The 21217-nt window shown below is 40.9% G+C and overlaps 1 protein-coding gene across 1 annotated transcript in view; it reads right to left on the bottom strand.

The window, feature by feature from the left end:
* The window catches only part of PIEZO1 (piezo type mechanosensitive ion channel component 1 (Er blood group)), a 186348-nt gene that overhangs the window by 54445 nt on the left and 110686 nt on the right, over positions 1–21217 (bottom strand). Inside the window, exons 8-11 of the mRNA XM_069966046.1 lie at positions 11848–12019; positions 11599–11715; positions 10745–10835; positions 6716–6813 (exon numbers count right to left, since the gene is read on the bottom strand). Coding sequence (XP_069822147.1) covers positions 6716–6813; positions 10745–10835; positions 11599–11715; positions 11848–12019 — 478 coding nt within the window. The remainder of the gene's footprint in view (positions 1–6715; positions 6814–10744; positions 10836–11598; positions 11716–11847; positions 12020–21217) is intronic.

Below are 21217 nucleotides of genomic sequence, written 5' to 3' on the forward strand. Positions count from 1 at the left end.
AATGGTGGTCGGTGCTGTCTCGGACAGCACCGACCGACATTTTTTTCCGGCTCATCGATGACCCGGAAAGGTAAAATCGCTGAAAGGTAAAATATCGGCTGATCTGAATTGATAAGCAGATAGCGGCGATCGTCGGCACGGGAGGGGTTAATCACCCCCCCCGTGCCGAGAAGCTAACGTTATAGCAGGCCATCGCACACGCAGCGATCGGGGAAACCGCGGGCGTACATTTACGTCCATTTGCGTTAAGGCACAGGCTGCCAGGGCGTAAATGTACGGCCGCAGTCGTTAAGGGGTTAATGTTTATAAAATGACAGCAAGCCTTAAAGGGGTAGTGCGCCAAAATAAAATTTCTTTCAAATCAACTGCTGCCATGAAGTGCCAGAGATTTGTAATTTACTTCTATTAAAAAATCTCAAGCCTTCCAGTACTTATCAGCTGCTGTGTGTCCAGCAGGAAGTGGTGTTTTCTTTCCTGTCTGACACAGTGCTCTCTGTTGCCTCCTCTGTCCATGTCAGGAACTGTCCAGAGAAGGAGCAAATCCCCATAGAAAACCTCTCCTGCTCTCCAGGCTGGAAATAATACCACTCCTGCTGGGCATACAGCAGCTGATAAGTACTGGAAGGCTTGAGATTTTTTAATAGAAGTAAATTACAAATCTCTGGCACTTCATGGCAGCAGTTGATTTGAAAGAAAACATTTTTGGGTGCACTACCCCTTTAAATATTTTTCATAGGCACTGAAAATTGTATAGTATTGTGTTTAACCCCTTAGTGACCAATCCAATTTGGACCTTATTGCTAAAATGAATTTCTTCATTCTTTTCATCATGGCAACAGTGCAATAACTTTTTAATTTTTTTCAAGACAGGTTGTACTTTTTAATGGAAGCATTCTGGGTTCATAAAACTTACTGATTAAACGGTATACATTTTTTTGGAATAGGATAATGAAAAAAATTTCATTATATTATTATATTATATTTTGGTCCCTAATTTTTTGCATTTTAAATATACGCTATTCACACTTTATTAAAATATTGTTATTTTATTATTTGGGTCAGTAAGATTACAGGGATACCAAATTAATTTAGTTGTTTTCCAACTTTTTATATATTTTTTTTAGTAGAAAGAATAATAATTTGGTTCGCCACATTCTAAGACCTATAAAAAAAAAATTTCTTGACGGAGATGACTAGGGGAATTTTGCAAAAAACAATGTGTAGGTTTGTTTTTTTGTAATATTTTCAGGTACAAAAAAGTTTTTGATCACTCTTTTTAATTTTTGGAAGGCAGATCATCCAGTCCAATAAAGAAAGAAAGATAGTCATTTTCTCTTTTTTTTAAATTTAGTAAGCATTCACCATATCGGATAAATAATGATTACGTTTTATAAATCAGGTCATTGCATTTTTTAATACATAAAATAAAGAACTAACTAAAAATAGCTATTTTTATTCTTTTGTGACTAGAGTTTTATCTAGTCACGGCAGTAAGTGTGGGAACCAGGCTGTCACGTCAACCACAGAGGTCCCATGATCCCACATGAGAGACCGTTTGCCAGGCTGCTGCCATAAAAGGGGGGCGGCCCAACCCAAAGCCCCTTGGTGGCCACCATTAAAACACATATGGGCAGTTGCTTAGTGGGTCAAAATGAATTAAAAAGATTTGCAGGAAGTGTTTACCAATAAAGAAGAATAAAGGAAGGTGACTGGTTGTTAGCCAATAAAGAATAGAGAATCAAATAAAAATAGCTGTGAACCTTGCTTTAATGATAATAAACCTGGAACTCTGTGTAAGAGTTTCGGATTAACCATGTGCCAGGACAAGATGATCTCCTAACACTTGGGGGAGCAGTTGCTCTGCAGACCTTTCCAGAAGACATCAGTCATTCATGGCTATGACAGAGCACCACTTGTGTAAAGTACAGTCTATTCCATGCACACACCACCTCCTACACCACGTACATTCCGCAGAGCTGTCAAAGCGCAGAGTGATGTCATATGAAAAGCAACTTCTCATTGGTCAGCTTCACAGGCGGTAGATGGCCCGTTCTTTAGATATTTGGAATTTATATAGGGAGTTTCTCTAAGGCAATTCTACACGTGCAATTCTGACTTCTACTGCCTCTATTTTTCTGGGGATGCTGCCAAATTCTATGCAAAAAAAAAAACCAACTACCAGCATCACATCTGCCAGCTGCTGTACTATGTGGGTCGGGGGAGGGGACCTTATTTAGCAATGCAGCTCTTAATATTCCCTCTGGTGATAATGTATAAACAGCATATTAAAAGTGTATTTGATTCTTTTATGTATACCAGTGGGACCTTCACAAAAACAATTAAAAGGTCCAATAAAGAAAAAATGTAAACTAAGCTGAGGATCGACAGATCCCATCCAAACGTTATGACTACGGTAGACTTTTATAAGACTTGTGCCATCCAAACAAAATTTAATAATTTGACCTGCTGTAGTAAAATGTTATTAATACATGTGATGACAAGCTGACAGGACATAGACAATAAGGTTTATGGGCTCTTTTGCAAATAAAATTGTAGCATATTATACTAGTGGGACTTGTGGGTGGTAGCCACTATGCTGTAAGGATAATACAAGAAGAAATAGTACAGCATGAATAGGTGACTATGGGAAGAACAGAGCTCCTGTACTCACAAACTACTGACGTAGATTACTCATGTGTTAGTAATCTGATTACATTGCTCATGGACATCTCCCTGTTCTTATATATAATTGTGTATGTTATAATGAGATTGCAAATGGGTCCAAATCCAAATGCAGATGTATAATCTACACGCCTTTTGTGAATCAAGTGGTCATTGTTTGAGAGGGGACCAGATGAAATCAAGGCATAAAGAAAATGCAACTGTTTATTTTAAATGGACGGCGGAATTGGCCCGGCCATAAAATGGTGTTTATGGCACGGGCCGAGATTCATGCTGCCGTGAGCAGGGGCCAGTGATGGAATCCACAGCGGCCTTTACACGTGTATTTTGTAGTGTGCACGCACCCTTACTCTTCCTCAAACGGCAACGGTTTACAATACAGTAGCGTAGTTACCATTAGCCTGGCATCTAATACAGAGCACTGCATAGACTTATACACTGTATTAAAACAGAACTAGGTTTCTTACAGTGAGCAAAACTGCTTCCACTCACTGACAACAATTAGGAAATCTGAAAATGGTGAGGGGCACTAACACAATCATTGTGCAATGAAGTGTAGTCAATGTAAAACAGCACAGTTCCTTTAAAAACTGTGAAAAAAAGACAATAAAAGGGAATAAAGCATCAGCAGTTTATTCTAGACTCTTCAAAATGATACAAAACAACAGAGAGTTTGAAGTAATAAAAGTAAAATGGCACACAAAGCAGAAAATAATAAACTTTACATGGCAACGCTTGTTTTCCCAGTAAGCAGGTATCAACAGCGGCCAGCACAGCAGCCACTCTGCCAGGTGCCAATTTTACAAAGCAAATGACTATTCCTTACCCAACATTACTCTATAATTTCCATTACAAAGCCATGTAAAGAGCTCTTCTGCACTTACTTGCAGCCCTGGCACCATACAGCTATTCCCTGTAAAATTTGGCATGGATCTTTAAAGTAATACCTAAAAGTAAAAAACTTCCGAAGCACAAGTCATAAAGCCTCTTCTTGCCTTTTCCCACAAAATCTAACCCAGTATCACATTCTGTTATTTACTTATGTACTTAAAACTATGCAGACATTCTTTAAGCTACTCATGAGTTTGTCTATTAGGAGGGATCATATTGTAAGGGGATAGGAGGCTGGAGGTGTAAGACATTCCACACCTTGCCCTGGGATCTTGGTACCGTTTTATACCTGCAACCAGCTCCGGTAAATATTACTTGAAATGTCACATCTGTATCACAAGGATAGCGGGAATTATTTTTGACATTTGTATAATGTAACTAAGATATCGGGGGGGAAAAAAATGAAGAATTAAAAAAAAAAAATCCAAAAATCAATAGTGTTATAAGTAACAAAACACAATAGCAGCAGTGTTTAATCTCCATCACAAAAAGCAGCTCTGCTAGCCCGCAAACAATGCTCTGCCCCATCTGTGCGGTTGATGGAGCAAGACTAAGGCTGGGTTTACACTATGTATATTTGAGGCTGTATTTGGTCCTCATGTCAGGTCCTCATAGCAACCAAAACCAGGAGTGGATTGAAAACACAGAAAGGCTCTGTTCACATTATGTTGTAATTGAGTGGATGGCTGCCATATAACGGTAAATAACTTCCATTATTTCAATACAACAGCCGTTGTTTTAAAATAACAGCACATATTTGCCATTAAATGACGGCCATCCACTCAATTACAACATTATGTGAACAGAGCCTTTCTGTGTTTTCAATCCACTCCTGGTTTTGGTTGCTATACAGCCTCAAACATACAGCCTCAAATATACGTAGTGTGAACATAGCCTTAGGGTGGTATTACACGGGCCGAGCAGGGCCCGATAATACCTGTAAACGAGCAGCGATCTGCTAGATCGTTGCTCGTTTACTGGACCTATTACACGGCCCGATAATCGTTTGACAAGAGCTGCAAGGACATCGTTACCGATGTCCTTGCAGCCCTTGCTAAACTGGCATACATTACCCATCCACGTTCCAGGGCTGCTCCTGCGTCCGCTTCTCCCGGGGGTCCCGCGCGCTCTCTAGCGTCACAGCAGCCTGTCAGCTGGTAGGCCGCTCAGCCAATCACAGGCCGGGACCGCCGCGGCCTGTGATTGGCTGAGCGGCCTACCAGCTGACAGGCCGCTGTGACGCTAGAGCGCGCGCGGGACGCAGGGAGAAGCGGACGGCAGGAGCAGCCCTGGAACGTGGATGGGTAATGTATATCGTTAGTCGCCGGCCACGCACCGCTATTACACGCAGCGGTGCACGGTCGGCGCCCGACGAAAATAGGTCCTAACCTATATCAACGATCAGCCGATGATCGTTGTCATCGGCTGATCGTTGCATTTAGTACACGGAGCGATAATCGGCTGAATCGGGCCAATTCGGCCGATTATCGTTACGTGTAATACCACCCTTAGACTAAAAAGATATTTAGGGTGCCTTCACACATACCGGATCCACTGCAATCCTGTATCCTGTCATTTGCTATGGGTTTATATACTAGCAGTAGAATGAAAAAACCCGCTGAGAGGCTATGTTCCCACTGCGTAAGTTTCGTACTACGGAACTTACATAATGCTGCCTTTTAAGGAATCCCGGCCGGAGTGTACACACATAGTATACACTCCGTCCGAGATCCCTAGTGGCGCCGCAAGAAACAGACATGTCAGTTTTCTGCAGCCGCTATTCATTGAATAGCGGCCGCTGAGAACCTGTCAGTGCTCACAATGAAGCATGCCGCTCCGGTAGCACGCTACATTGTGAGCAGCAGGGAATTCAGCGGCAGTAAAGATCATATGGCCGGTACTGCATTACCTGCTGGAATTATCTTTTTTGACAGCGGCTATTCCGTGACCTGGTGGTAACATGGCCAGAGTTTGTAACCTCATAGAAAATGACAGGACACAGGATTGCAGCGTCAAATCTGCTACAATCCTTAGGGAGTAAAACAGGCGGAGATTCCGAGCAGAACCCCCGCCGCAGACTCGGAATGCCGCTTGCCTCATTGTGTCAATGTAATATGTTGCACTTATTTCTTTGAGCGGAGAGTGGAGGCAAGCCACAGTCCATTGAGACACTGAGGCAGCCGGGATTCCGAGCGGAGTCAGCAGAATATCCACCTGTTTTACTCAATGTAAATGGGCCCTTACAGTCATTCCATCCCAGCACCAATGCTCTCTTGAAATGTGAATTTCTCATCTTTCTTTCTTTTTTACAGGACCAAAGACATCAGGTAGAAAACAGGACAATTTGAGGAATATCTTTGGGTTCACGCATTATTAAAGCAGCTTTAGGTAGTACAGGACCAAGTCAAAGTCGTTTTTTTTTTTTTTTTTTTTTATAAACCAAAATCACCTCTCCTATCCACAGCTATGTTTGGTATTGCAGTTCACCAACTTTAAGGGCTTATTCACATGCTCTGTTGTCTGTGATTGCGGATTCACTATCACAGACAACATTGAACTCAATAGGTCTAGTTAAAATGTTCCATGCTGTAATCCGTCCCATGCTCTGTAGCACAAAAAAATAGGACAAGTCATAGGGCAGGTGCAAATCGCGGATGTCACGGATCACATGTGCACGTTGTTTGGTAAAAACACAGCTCTAAATGTCACTACTTCATCACATAAGCTTGTCACGTGCTGTTCCAGCATTTGCCACCTGCGTACAGTGCCCAATGTGGAGCATACAAGCGATCATGTGACTTTTTTAGGGGTTGGCCTTTTTTTTTTTTTTTTTTTATGAAACTAGTTCAACTTCAAGTTCAAGCAGTTTAACAACATTTTATCACCGATACAAATTTAATTCGGTATAATGTTACGGATTAAATTTCACAGATCGCAGAGAAAAAAAATTGTGGAATAATTTGCAGTTCTAAAAAAACACTTAACATGTGAATGAGGCCTAATAATAAACACAAGAATCAGACACATTTTCTATTCCTGCACAAATAACTTGAAAGTATTTAATTTTGCACTGAAGTTAGGATCTTGCAATAGAATTATAGAGTTATAGGTAGTATATGGACCTCCTAGAGTCAGCACTTACCATCATAGCAATCAATGCACATATATAGCTCTGGTTGAGGATGACATTACCCAGTAGGTGAAGAGCTGACTGCTCTTTGGAGGCACCTGCTTTAGAATCTGTTTAAATAAGAAGAAAACACAAGGCATCAGACCATGCTTCAATTCCCCTATCTCTTGATGAATATATCCTTAACAAAGGCTATGAGAGGCACAGATGGACAACACAGTGTAGACTGTGTATAATTTTAATATAGTTTATATTCTGAGGGTTCACATGTTTTAAAGGGAGAGAGGAGGGGTAAGCCGCTGTCAGACTCCTCTGGTTGTGGTGAGAACAAAAAGACTAAAAGCAGCTGAAATCCAACAATCCAACCCCTTCACCTCCCTGACATCATCTATCGGAGTACAGTTGGAAGGCCTCCATATACTACAGATGGTTGTTTAGTTCTAAAGAAACCTGCATGTGTATGGAGGTCTTTAGAGAGGCAAAGGACAGGAGCGTGAACTAAGTGTACAGTAGTTGAATGAGTGCTCGATCCTGAGGACCAAGCTAGAAAAGTATCAGCTATTAGAGCAGGTTTGGGGATTTAAGGCTGCCAGCTTTAGAGTTCAGGGTTCAGGGTAGACAAACTGGTGTAACGGAGCTCAAGAGAATAGAAATCGAACAAGAGGGGACAAGCCTATGCGACTGAGAAGGGAAATGTAGTAACCAGAGAAGCAAAGAGCACAGAGAATGTACCTTGAGTGTATGCACTCACAGGAGAGATGTTTATAACACATTTTGCATGAGAAATTATATTATTATTATTATTATTATTATTATTATTATTGCAGATATGTTGTGCATTATACTATGTGAATGTATTGGTATGAATGCATTTATTATCTAGCAGTTGTATATTGTGGAAATTCTGCAGGGCTTAACAGAGGATGCACTTTGTTCTTTCTAAATATCCTGTAAAGAAGGAAAACCCACATTAATCATGTAGTCGATTCTTCTTCCATATAAAACAGGGGTTGAAGCCAGTTCTGCGTACTGAAGCGTGACAACTGTTTACTGGCAGTCACAGGAATTTGCAGAAAGTTGGAAAGTGGAAAATGCCATTAAAACTGACCAAGGACAACAAATGCCATGGGAAGATTCCCTCAGTAATAACAGATGCAGGGCAACTGGTAAAATGAGGGAGAGCGTAGGTCAGGACTGGATTACATCCATCACTAAGAGGCCTATAATGTTAACGTGCATCATGGAGTGGGGATCTTATTTAGGCGCATTTAGCACTATAATTGGCTCTGATATTTTGGCACAGTATGACATACAAGTCCACATTACGGCACTATAACATAGGCGCAGCATGACACTCAGCGCTAAATAGTGGGACTTATCCCCACACATTCATTTGTCTCAAGCCTGTCCAGAGCAAGATACATCTAACCAACTATACCATACATAATGCATGGATCGACAAAAATGTTATCTCTATCCTGGCGTCTGTGTGTGAAATGATTTTCAGGACTAGGTCACAATTAGTCAATAACTGACAGTTCAACTTTACAACACAACACAGCTATATGCAACAAACATTGTAGCTGGCCCTATTTCAAACAGCCCCTCCTTACCCAACTCCTCCTTCTGTGCTCAGGGGCAATTCTGCCATGAGGAGAGTTCAAATGGCTGTCTCAGAAGGCACCACCTGATGTCAGGTGTGTGTGTGTAGAGGGGTTCCAGGAGGTGAAAAAAAAATAATAGGCCTCGCTTGGCAATGTCTAGGTGACAACTTTTGCATTAATGGTACCCCACATGCTAGGCAAATTCCAATTCTTTATATCCAGTAAGTCCAATTTTTACATAGGTGACATCCATGGCATCACTTTTATCCAGTACTTTTGTGGTGTAGCCACATCAATGAGATTTGTTTGATGTGATCTTTCTGCGGTAAAGCCATGCTGGTTTAAATCCATCAAGCTGTTTTTTAATTTCTAGGTGATCAATTATCTTTAAAGGGGTTATCCAGTGCTACAAAAACATGGACACTTTCTTTTAGAGACAACACGACTCTTGTCTCCAGTTCAGGTGTGGTTTGCAATTACACTCCATTCACTTCAATGAAACTGAGCAGCAAAACCCCACCCAAGCTGGAGACAAGAGTGGGGCTGTCTCTGGAAGAAAGTGGCCATGTTTTTGTAGCGCTGGATAACCCTGTAAAGCATTTCCATCATTTTTACTAATACAGATGTCAAGCTAACTGGTTTCTTTTCTTCTTGTAGAGGAGTAAAACGTTGGCCATTCTCATCATCAAAAACACTCCTTGTTGGGAAGGATTGATATACACATAACCTTGGGTGAACAAATGGGAGTTCTTTAATAACTCTTGGGTGGATGCCAGTATAGGATTGCTCATAGTAAGATTGTATATCAAACAATAAACATTCGTGGTCATTAGAACTTAAATTTTCTTACATCCTATGTTCAGGCACCCAATCCCTATTAGGAAATGCTAAATCTAGAATGTTCTCTCCTCTGGTTGGTGACTTCACAAGAAACTTCAGAAATAGGGTCCTATTATGGTGCGTTTACACAGAGAGATTTATCTGACAGATCTTGGAAGCCAAAGCCAGGAATGGACTATAAAGAAGGAACAGGTCATAAAGGAAAACCTGAGATTTCTCCTCTGTTCAAATCTATTCCTGGCTTTGGCTTCAAAAATCTGTCAGATAAATCTATCTGTGTAAATGCACCATTACAGGGGCAAATGAAGGCCAGATCAATAATGTAAACAAGAGCTGATCTGCTAGATCTGATCTGTTAGTAATGTCCGTGCAGCCCTTGCCCTAAACTGTTACCTCTCGACGTGCTCAGTCTCTGCCTACCCTCTGCTTTCCCTCCCAGCACCACAGCTGCAGCTTCAGAGTGGCCTGTCTGAGCCAACAGACTGCTCAGCCAATCACTGTCCAAGATCGCCACAGCCAGTGATTAGCTAAGCGGCCTGTCAGCTCAGAGACCACTTTGAAGCTAAAGCCACAGCACTGAGAGGAAGAGCAGAAGGCAAGAGGAGACTGGGAGCCTGGAGAGATAAATCTATAACAGTTTATTCAATTGTTAGCTATCAGCGGTGCATCACTATTACACAAAGTGATGCATGGCCAGCGGCCAGTGATTTTAGATCTGGACCTAAAAACACGATCAGCCGATGATCGTTGTTATCAGATGATCATTGTCTCTATTACACAGTGCGATAATGAGCTGAATCAGTGTGATTCGGGCAATTATCACTCTGTGTAATAGGGCTTATACTGCTTTAGGGGCCTCTATTACATTCTTGCTTTTGCATGTAGGTGCACAAGGAACATTCAAATCAACATCATGATAAGTTTACTCATGCCAACAATAACCCTATTGCATAGCCACCTCCCACCTGACAGAGGTTTGCTGCTGGCATTACAACAAAGTATAAAACTTTATAAGGACCTGCTTATAAAATTAAGTTAATTTTATTATATAATTCCCAAAGGGTTATTGAAAAAAAGAAAATAAATAAATAATTTTACATGAAAGGAAGCCATGTCAGTACTGGTGATGGAATAATGATAATACCTCAGATGCACACAGGTTACAATTCATAGAAATAAACCTTTAGGTGTAACAACTACAAACACATTGTTTGCAATTCTTTGTATAATATTTGCTGTGAATACAACTCAACGCTTCCCCCTTTGAATTAAGACGTCCTGCTAGGCAGGTCAGACCAGAAGACCTGACTAGTCCGTGATGACAAAGGGGGAACTTAAGTGTGTATAGCCCAAGTTAATGGAAGTCAGACAAGTATTACAACTGTATTTTACACAGGCTAAACCTGGGATTCAGGAATCCTACATAATTGGTAGTATGTGCCTTTTATTTAAAGACACCTGACTGTACACTGTCCAGATATCCACTTCTCTCCACATCTCATGATTTTATTAGCAGCCCCTGTAGTCACATGTAATAAAAAAGTAATGTAATGTAAAGTACTCCTACTTAAAGTGTGTGGCAACATAGGATACATACCAGGAATCTTTCTGGACTCTGGCTGGATGACATGAACTGTACAGTCCTGCGGATCAGCCTCTGCAGCTTCACCTGTCTGTGATAACATGGGCTATTGAACAGAAGCAAAGCATTAGATACAAGCTGCATCTATCACCCTGGTCTAGAACAGTGCTTCTCTGTGAGGCACCCCCTAGTGGTTGGTGAGCCACAGCTGGAGAGACAGTTTTCACAGAGGTGACTAAGCTGCATAGTCTTTTCCCTGGTAGCATTTTGGATTTCTTTTAAAGTGAGGCGGGCCGACCCACCCCCAGTGGGAGGAAACCCCTGCCCTTCTATGATACGGCTCCATTGATTCTAATAGAGCCGTATCATAGAAGGGCAGGGGTTTCCTCCCACTGGGGGTGGGTCGGCCTACCTCCAGTGCTTTAACCCAGGCCTGGTGGTACATTCACTTTAATGTTATACATAATAAAGGAGACAAACGAAACACCCAATATTTGTGTTTTTGCATGGGCTTTGGCCTTATATGGTGAAACACAGGCATTTCCTTGATGTGTCTGGTGGGGTGAGGCATCACTTGGATCTGTTGGGTGAGGCTCCAGGAAAGAACCTCTGGTCTAGAAAACTCAAAGAATAATAACAATTCTATTACATTTCTATGCTAAGTACATCTCTTTTTGGCATAAGTTTTAGTGACACCTGATACCATTTCCCAGCCCTGGTCTGGAGCATGCTTTTCTTTATAGTACTAAAATATGTATTCCAGAAACTAGCTCTCCATGCACAATATCTCAGTCACTACCATCAAATTATACTATTTTTTCATCTTATTAAATAAATGCCTGAGTGAAAACTGAGCAGACATATCTCACCTTTGTCTCCTCACCCACACTGTATCTTTCTTTTGACCAAGACTCTACATCTGCCATTTCGAGGTCTTCTTTTGGAGACTTCTGGGGGTCTCCCCCCACGTCCGCTCCATCCACCTTCTGTTGGGTACAGGATGTTCATATTAGGCCACTTTCATACTTGGTGGATTCGTTGCAGTTACTCTGTGTTAATATATTGTATGTTCATACATGACATGAACATGTAATTAATATATATTTTGTATCACCTACCCTCTCTGTGATGGGGTTCTTCAGCTTCAGTAGGGAGATGACGGAATAGTATAGAAGCAGCAATATTCCTGGATTGACATATACTGGCCAGTCATGATTCTGGTTAAGAATGAGGTCATCCACACTGCCTGTGCAATTGGTGTGGACTATTAAGTCTTTCAGCCCAAAAAGCCTGCAATGAGACACATGCAACAGCATATCAACCACACAAACATAGGAAACATATTAAGGCATCCCATGGACACATTGTTATAGTTACAAAGAAGTAGATCTTTCCATAAACACATATGTAAGAGTAGGAAAGGGCACAGATGAAGTATTTAGTCCTTGCACAGAAGTACACAGAGGCCACGTTTGCTTTAAAATATACTAACACTAAACCCTGTTCTGCATATTCTGCCATTGCCAGACTCAACTTTTTTCCCCCCACACTGGCAGCTGAACCTGACAAGACTCAGGGAGAGTGCAGTAAAAATCTGATCGCCTTATCACATCTTAGAACTCATGACTGCTATTAAATATTATGGAAAGAACTTGACTGCATTTATTATATTGGCTACTGCCAGTAACGATCATCACCGCTGCAGAAATTTATGCTACAAACAATAGAGATGTTGTGACATCTTTGAAAGGGTAGCCACCCTGCAAGGGCGGTCATGTAGTCCATGTAAGTTGGTGAGCGGAAGGTGGCTGGCTAGCATGCCATTGTGTGTTGGGGTTGGAGGTGCCGTTAACAGATAGTCCAAACATCATCCATGTATATATGTATTTTTAGCCAGCACACATACAGACACACAGTAACACGTCTAGCAGAAACAGAAGCGTCTTAGTGGGTAAACCAAAGGAGTTGGCCAAATGATAACATGACAGGTCTCATTAAACATAGGCAGCTACTGTAGGTTCCTGCGTATCTGTCAGCCAAGGGTGTGCTTCAGTTGTAGCATTTACTTCTGAGCTAGGTTAGGTTATTTTATACATATTATGCCTTACAGCAAAAAACTCTATTGGAGTCCTCCTTATAACTAATATATAATCTCTTGATCCACTGCCAGGCAGCTATGCAACATTAATGGCCCACACGTTTTGCTTTATAAACGTGTACAGGACAGTTCTGTTTAAGGTTTAGGGAAGCTGATGCAGGAAAATTTCTCTCATAGCATATGGATTTCTAAAATGAAATAAAAGGTTCATCCCACAACTTTAATGGTGTTTAACAATGCACTGGGCCGAATCCTATGAATTTCCACAGTATACACCCTTTCTGCTTTAGGAGGGAGAATAGCTCAGAAAAACCAAGATAAAGGTAAGAGACAAAGGCGTCATTCACACATTTCGTGTTCTGCCCGTGAAACACAGAAGAGGTGGACGTTGAATGCAAGTCCTTGAGAGTTGTATGAATTGTATGAACACCATGGTGGCAGTGTATGAACTGCCACAGCTCTGTCATTACAGTGCTGCGGCATTTCAGACAGTTTCCTCGCTGTTGGCATGATCATGTCGTACAGAGAAACTCTCCAGGACTTGCATTCAACATCCGTGTCGTCCATGTTTTACAGACAGTACACGGAACATGTGAATGCAGCAAATAATTGTAACATTCTAATAAATTATGACTGTATAATTTAATTATTTAAAAAGTACCATAATGGGGACCAAATAATCATGTACTAACCAAGTAAAACTCCAATACTCCCTAGAAATGCCACCCCAAAGAACAAATAATAGCTCTCTATTGTGCCTAAACAAAACATTGCCATATTAATATCACACTATACCATCTACATAACAGGCCCACAAGCCAAATATCATAGACTTCTGCTGGCATCAATAAACAAAAATACACAAGGAAAAATTTCTTCTGCAGAAATCTTTATATAACACACAAATATTTACAGACATATTTTACTGACAGTATACTGCGAATATGTTAAAAATAAACTATTTATTAGAGTACATTCCTGGGTATATGGCAGCAAAAATTATAACGCTATTTGGTCCATTATAGAGAATCGTTTGTGTGTGCTGGTTATTCATTATATTGTCTAATTATACAAAATGTCATAAGGAACCCCCCACCCCCGTGAGATCTCTTATGCTACTGTATAGGAAATGTTGTGTTGTCGTCTCTGTAATTTATGAACAAGCCAGGTAACATGGTCTACCCTTCATGGCTTCCATATGCAATAATAGGGTAAAGGGACAGATGCTTTCATAATCAGACAGCCCCTGCAAAAGTTATAATTATTACTTTTTTTCTTATTACAATGTATAAATATAATTGTCTTATATGTCCAGTGTGTGTGTGTATGTGTAAATGTTTTATGTGGAGCAATTTCCGGGTTAGTGTCTCTCTAAATTGAATTCGTTTACATGAAACCCAACATACATACACAAAGCAGTTTAAAAATCTTGCACCTTCAATCATGGCATGGAAACATGCAGACATTTTTCTAGGATTGTATAAGTTGGTCTTCATTTTAGTATTCGTTTACATAAAATCATAGGCCTCTGGCTTCTGCATGGTTTGCATGCCTACTACCCTTTTACAGCACGTAAGTGTGATGTTACTAGGAAGAGTGAGTTATACCATCCTGTTGACATTACACCAGTGTGTGACGAGTCTAGTTTTTCCACTCTAATTGTACAGGACAGATACATGAACAAAGTCATGATAGAAATTCTCTTAATTAGGAATTCAAGAGAATCCTTTTTCCAGAACACTTTATTATTTGTCCCTGGTGAATTAAGTCTTTCTATAAGGGAATTTTTAGGCCTTGAAATGCTTAGAAAATTAACTTGGTGAAATTGTAATCTATTGCACTACAAAGTATAGATGTTCCTTTAATCAGCAACTGAAATAGGCCTCAATAAAAGGTCCCCATGCTATACAAACAAAGATGGGAGAAAAAGTTGGCCAAATCTTACTTAAATGGAATGAGTCATCAGAAAATTACTTAATGTTTAAATAATGCTTTTATGTTAAACATTTAAGAATTTTTGGAGACTTTTTTTCTAAATTTTTCATCTTCAATTTCAATTTACATTATGACATTATCCTAAAATCTTGTAGTTTTCAGTCCTACCACTTGGGCTAAAACTAAGCTGAGACTTCCTGTTCTGTGTAAAGTGATCTGCAGCAATATGTACCACCAGTAGGAAGATAGCATCAGTATAAGAAAATAGTGGCTCCCTGTGGAATGACCTCTTGAAAGGTTACAGAGCATGCTCAGTAATGTTTTTACATTCATCTCCAGGGAACAGAGTCTCTCTATTGTGGTCTATCTCCATGAGTCTTGCTGCAAAGCATATCACTAAGTACTGTTAAAAACAGCCCAGGCAATATGGCAGCCACCATAACAATGTACAAATAGAGAAGTAAAACAACTTTCAGTATCTGATTCTAATCCGTAAAAGAAAATCTATACTAGATATTTCCTTTAATGTCTGCTTTACAAATCTGTGCTGAATAGTCTTATAATTTATCTTTAATGGCACACTAGCTTTTTATTTTTTCCTTTTTCAGATTTGCTGCTTGTCTTCATAAAGAGAATTGAAAATTATAGCTGCCTTACAGTGGCCACTAGAGGGATCCACTGAAGACAGGTTAATTCAGCTCCTATCAAGTTGAAAAAACTTAAGGGGTTGTCCAGGCTTAGAAAAATATGGCTGCTTTCCTTCAGAAGCAGCACAACTCTCAGTTCTAATGAGGTGAATAAACTTTCGTTTAAATACCACACACAACCCAACAGGGACAGGTGCTGTGCAGTTTTTAAAAGACAGGTGCTGTGCCTTTTGTAATCTTGGATAACCTCTTTATGTCATCTTCAGTAAGCTACTAAGGTGCACATGACCCCCTGTTGTAGCTTCCCATAATCACACATTTAAAATTGAGTTCTTGGGATGTGAAAAGAAAAGAATGGCTTTAGGAACTTCTGGAAAAAAAAAAGAAGTTGCACTATTTTTGAAAAAGAATGCAAATAAAACACCCATTTGAGTCATGTATAATAACAGTGACACAGTTTTTCCCCTTTTCACTTTTTTTTCTGTCAATTGTGCTGCCTGGAGCAATCACACAGTCTATTATATGGAACATCTGGGTAGAATATCCCAGAAGTAATGATTTAGTTCATGTGATAAAGTACAGGAGACAGCTATTAAGCAACTAGTGAGAGAACAGAGCAAGGATTTTATCACAGAGAATCTGTGCTTCCCACTGGTTATAATGCTTTACAGTAGGAATGTTTCACTAGAAAAGATCATCTGTGGAACATAACATGTAATGATTAAAATAAAGGGAAGCTTGAACTTTGCAGCAGTGTTTTTCCCACATCTGTCTTGAGAGAAAGCCTGTCTGTAAGTCTAAGTTCACATCAGCGTTTGAGCCTCCACCACAGTTTCATTTTTACTATCCATTTTGATGACGGAGAAACAGAACCTAGTGGACCAGTCGATCTCCCCATTTATTTTTTAATTAAACACAACCTTTCACCCTGGCAACCAGGGCAGAGCCCGCCAAACCCCCTGGTAGAGCCCTGAATACTTACCCCGTCCTGCAAGTCCCACTCCAGAAGCCGGCCCTGACGGTTGGCACGCGCGATATGTAAGTGACCAGAAATGAGTCAGATGTCCATAGAAAATCACTGCTCCAGTGATTTCCTATAGACGTTGGACTTATCTCTGGTCATATACACATCGTGCATGCCGACCATCGCACAGCGATTTCTCTGCGGTGGAATCGGATTTTTTAGCGTGACTTGCAGGATGGGGTAAGTATTCGGGGCTCTACTGGGGGGGGGGTTCAGGGGGCTCTACCCCGCATGCCGTGGTGAAAGGTTCCCTTAGATCAGTTTTTTTTTTCACTGAGTCATGTGCAGAAGTGAGAAACCAGAAAGGAAAATAAACTGATATGCAAACAGATGCTGACTGAAGCAATCTGATGCATAAAAGTCAGTTTTTTAAAGCCAAAATGCAAACGGACCATTAAAAAAAATGGATAATTTTGCTCGTACATTTGTGCTTATCTATCCATTTAATATACACGGATCTGTTCATATACAAGAAAACTGCTGATGTGAACTCAGCCTAAAAAGCAAGATGTTAGCTGCACATGTAAGATACACCTCATCACCACACAAATGTCTATTACCATGCCAGTCTTGCAGAAACATGCCCACAGAGAAAACATTTCAACTAGTGTAAGCTATTTTCTATCTTTAAAAGGAAATGCTTTGTACAGGTCATTGCTATCTCATGTGGCCCTAAAGGTGACCATACACCAATAATTGCCTGCAGAACAGTTATCTCTGGGACCTTAACTCTGACTGCCTGTTGCATGCTATTTCTACATTACAGCTTGCAGGTACTGACCAGCCAGGAAGGGAACATCTACATGCTTGGGGTAACTCCTATCAGACTGAACGCTCCCAGTTGACATTGGGGTTCAAGGTCATATTAGTGCTTTTAAAACATTAAACCCATTAAAACAGAAAGACTGGCCTCAAAACGTCAACAGTGGGAGGATTTTACAGTCTGCAACCACTTTTGGCATTAGCAAATATTGCCTCATGGGTGACATGAAAAAGAAAATAAAGAACAAGGCACAGGCACTTGGTGTATTACCACGGGGAGAAAGATATATATTATGGGGGAGATTAATCAAACATGTGTAAAGTAAAACTGGCTCAGTTGCCCCTACCAACCAATCAGATTCCACCTTACATTTTTCAAAGAGTCTGTAAGGAATGAAAGGTGGAATCTGATTGGTTGCTAGGGGCAACTGAGCCAGTTTCACTTTACACCATGTTTGATAAATCTCCCCCTATAGTTATATACTTTATTTGCAAAGTGTTACTATGTTAGGAACCTCTATTCAGGTGTCTGCAAACACATCAAAATTGTGCTGTAATGTTTGAATATGCGCTAAATCAGTTTAATACATGTTTACGGTGATGTAATAGCCCCTCTCTAGGGGGGCCTGTTTTATCGGCTCTTTTAGACTCTTTAAACCTGCTACTCTGCTATGTTTCTCATGCACTTTTTTATATCTGAAGAAGCAAGGGAAGGGGGGGGGGGATAAATCCTTGCAACACCTCATGTTTATGTGCTTCCTTCAATTAACTCTGTTTACTGAATGTTTCTGGAGCCCATTTTTTGCACAGCGCTAACTACGAGTACCACACTAGAGAATAAAAACATATTCTATGTTATACAAGCACAGACAAATATATTTAAGGTACCATGTGTCTTCTTGACCTAACAGCATCTAACAGTGTCAGCAGTTTGGAACACGCATTACAGCTGACAGAAGTCTCGTAACAAATAACAGGCAGGGGAGTGCGGGAAGAGAATAAAGAAACTATACTCACCAGTCCCTGTGCCCCTGCACTGCTCTCTTTCCCACAGCCGCTGAAAGTCATTTTTAGTAATTTTCAACCAGACTCAGTAAGTGATTGGCTGAGCAAGCGATCCTTTAGCCGAGTATGTGATGTTGCAGCTGCAACTGCAGGAGGCCGGTGGCTATTGGATATCATTAAGGGAGATCTTCAGGCGCATAGGGACGGGTAAATATATTTTCTTTATTATGTTCCTGCACCCCCCTACCTACCTACCTGAGATTTGTTAGTTTCATGCGACTACTCCTTTCTAGAAACCTAAGTGGCTCGTTATGCTGTTTGCATAAAGTGACTGACAAGTTACTAGCAGTGAGCTGGCATCGCTGGTCACATACACAGCTCTGTGCAAAGTTGCTATAGTAATGTGAAAGGTTTGGTGCTTGGTATATCTGGTGTAAGTAAGGTGGGCCCAAGGTACCCCAGTCTGGCTGGGCCGGTGCTCCCCCTAAAATCCATAAGATAGGGGATAACAAGCTAAAAAAATATTTCTTTCAAATTAACTGGTGTCAGAAAGTTATATAGATTTGTAATTTACTTCTATTAAAAGCCCTCAAGCCTTCCAGTACTTATCAGCTGCTGGATGTCCTGCAGAAAGTGGTGTATTCTTTCCAGTGTGACACATTGCTCTTTGCTGCCACCTCTGTCCATGTCAGGAGTGTCAAGATGTTTAAAAGTAAAATAGTCCACAGTATTAATGGGATACTCCACAAAAAAAAAATCATTAAAAAAAACCTGGTGCCAGAAATTTGTAATTTGAAATTTGTAATTTGAAGTGGTGTATTCTTTCCAGTCTGACTGGAAGCAATCAGGTGGCAGCAGAGATCACAGAGTCCGACTGGAAAGAATACACCACTTCAAATTACAAATTTCTGGCACCAGGTTTTTTTTTTAAGATTTTTTTTGTGTGGAGTATCCCATTAATACTGTGGACTATTTTACTTTTAAACAACTTGACACTGTGATCACTGATTTCCTATAAAAGCCTGGGAAATGTTTTACCCCATACTGCTTGTCTTTACTCTGGGGGATTTCCAGGTGGGGATCCCCTTCTTCTCTATTCATTTCAGCAACTTTATGTATAATACTCTTTGGCAGCCCTTTCCACATACAATTACATCAGATAGTCAGCAGTCTCCTTCATGTAAACAAATCCGCCGTATATAACCGTATACCAGTGGATTCTAAACTGAGTGACAGGAAATGCTGGGAATTGTAGTGTATAGACATTTCTGTGAACCACAAGTGTCCCTCCAAAAAGATGGGAGATATGGAGGAAGGGCTGCCTGCAAAGCATTATGGGGAAGCTTAATGTCATGTGTTTTCAGTCATCATCATCATCATAAGCTTTACAGCAATGGAGCAGCTTTACCATACAGCCACAGACAAAACATGGTCTGATTCGCCCATAGCAACCAATCACAGTTCACCTTTCATATCTTAACAAGCTCTTATAAAATGAAAGCTGAGCTTTGATTGGTTGCTATGGGCAAGTCAGTCTGTCTAAGTTGCACATGGCAACCAATCACAGTTTAGCTTTTATTTTGCCAGAGTAATTTGAGAAACGAAAGCTGAGCTGTGATTGGTTGCTATGGGCCACATCAAACCATATTATTTAGTGATCTTAGTGTGGCCTAACCATAAGCTGTTTGCTTGGTCACAAGTGTGTTTAATGTCCTCTGCAGGAAGGTGCATTGCCAGTCATTAATGGGTTAATGCTTCAGATGTGTTTACCTGCAGTAACCATGGCAACCATGCACTGTATTGACAAGCGCTTATGTCATAATGAAGGTTCCATAAAGCAATGCACCGCGCCCTGATCAGTGCCATCTTGGATGCGCCAGAGGACCTTGAGCTTGACAACTTTACTGCCCCCTACCCTTGATGTAATTTGGAGGTTCTAGCAGAGAAAAAGGAGTGGTCTGCTTTAGACTACGCCGTCATAGAGTCTACACCTAGAAAAGATACATCCACCTGCCTAGCCATCAATAAAGTGACATATTTTAGCTAGATCTCTCTCAGATCCACTACGTTATATTTATAGTATGATATTACCCTCTAAGCCCAGAGGAGGGGCAACTCACTTGCCATGGCTCCTCCGAGGTTTCCCCCACAGGGGTTTTTTCCTCGCCTGAGTGCTGGAGAGTGACTCTTTGTGAGTCGGGGGTCTGCCATTTTCAGTGTCATGTAATTTGAAATAAAATTGGCACCCTTTGACACCTGATTACAATGTGTTGTGTCTTTATTTTGTGTTTTTGGTTGAACTTCTTATTCTTGGGAGTTGGGGATCCGTCACATATTGCAAAGTGATAGAGCTGGACCTCTGCCTGCTACACGATCTATCACCTGCACAATAAGCGCAAGTAGGATGGAGCATGTATGTGCGTATCCCTGGATTAAAGGGGCACTCAAATCTTGAAGAAAAAACATGCATTGCAAGGTTTATACCTATATCTGCAAGGCTGCAAGGACAAAAGGTAGCACATTATTGCAACATGGACACCACCATAAATATACATCATAGTGTATATACACAACCCAGTGGCTCTTGTGTATGTGGGCAGCATCAGGGGCAAGGTAAAGTATTGCACCCCCACACACACACATCCAGATGTGGCCTAGGTAGCTCCCCCCCTGCAAAATCCAGAGGATACACAATGGAAAGTGCAGCTCCGGCCACACTCTGCATTGTGTGCTATGGTGAATTGGGATGCGGGAGCACACAGATTTCACAGCATATTTTATGTAAAAAATAGGTGAAAAAATGTAGGTGACAAAATGCAAGAGCTATGGCCTTTTAAACATGAGGAGGGTTTGCGCTACAAGGGCATGAGGACGGGTATGTATACTTTCGTTATTTTATTCCCATATCCCCTTGCCTGCCTGAGATTTGTTAGTTTCATGAGACTTCTCCTTTCAAGATACTTATGTGGCACAATATGCTGTTTGCATAGAGTGAGTGACAAGTTACTAGCAGTGAG

This window comes from Dendropsophus ebraccatus, chromosome 4, assembly GCF_027789765.1.
Source record: "Dendropsophus ebraccatus isolate aDenEbr1 chromosome 4, aDenEbr1.pat, whole genome shotgun sequence".
NCBI lineage: Eukaryota > Metazoa > Chordata > Amphibia > Anura > Hylidae > Dendropsophus > Dendropsophus ebraccatus.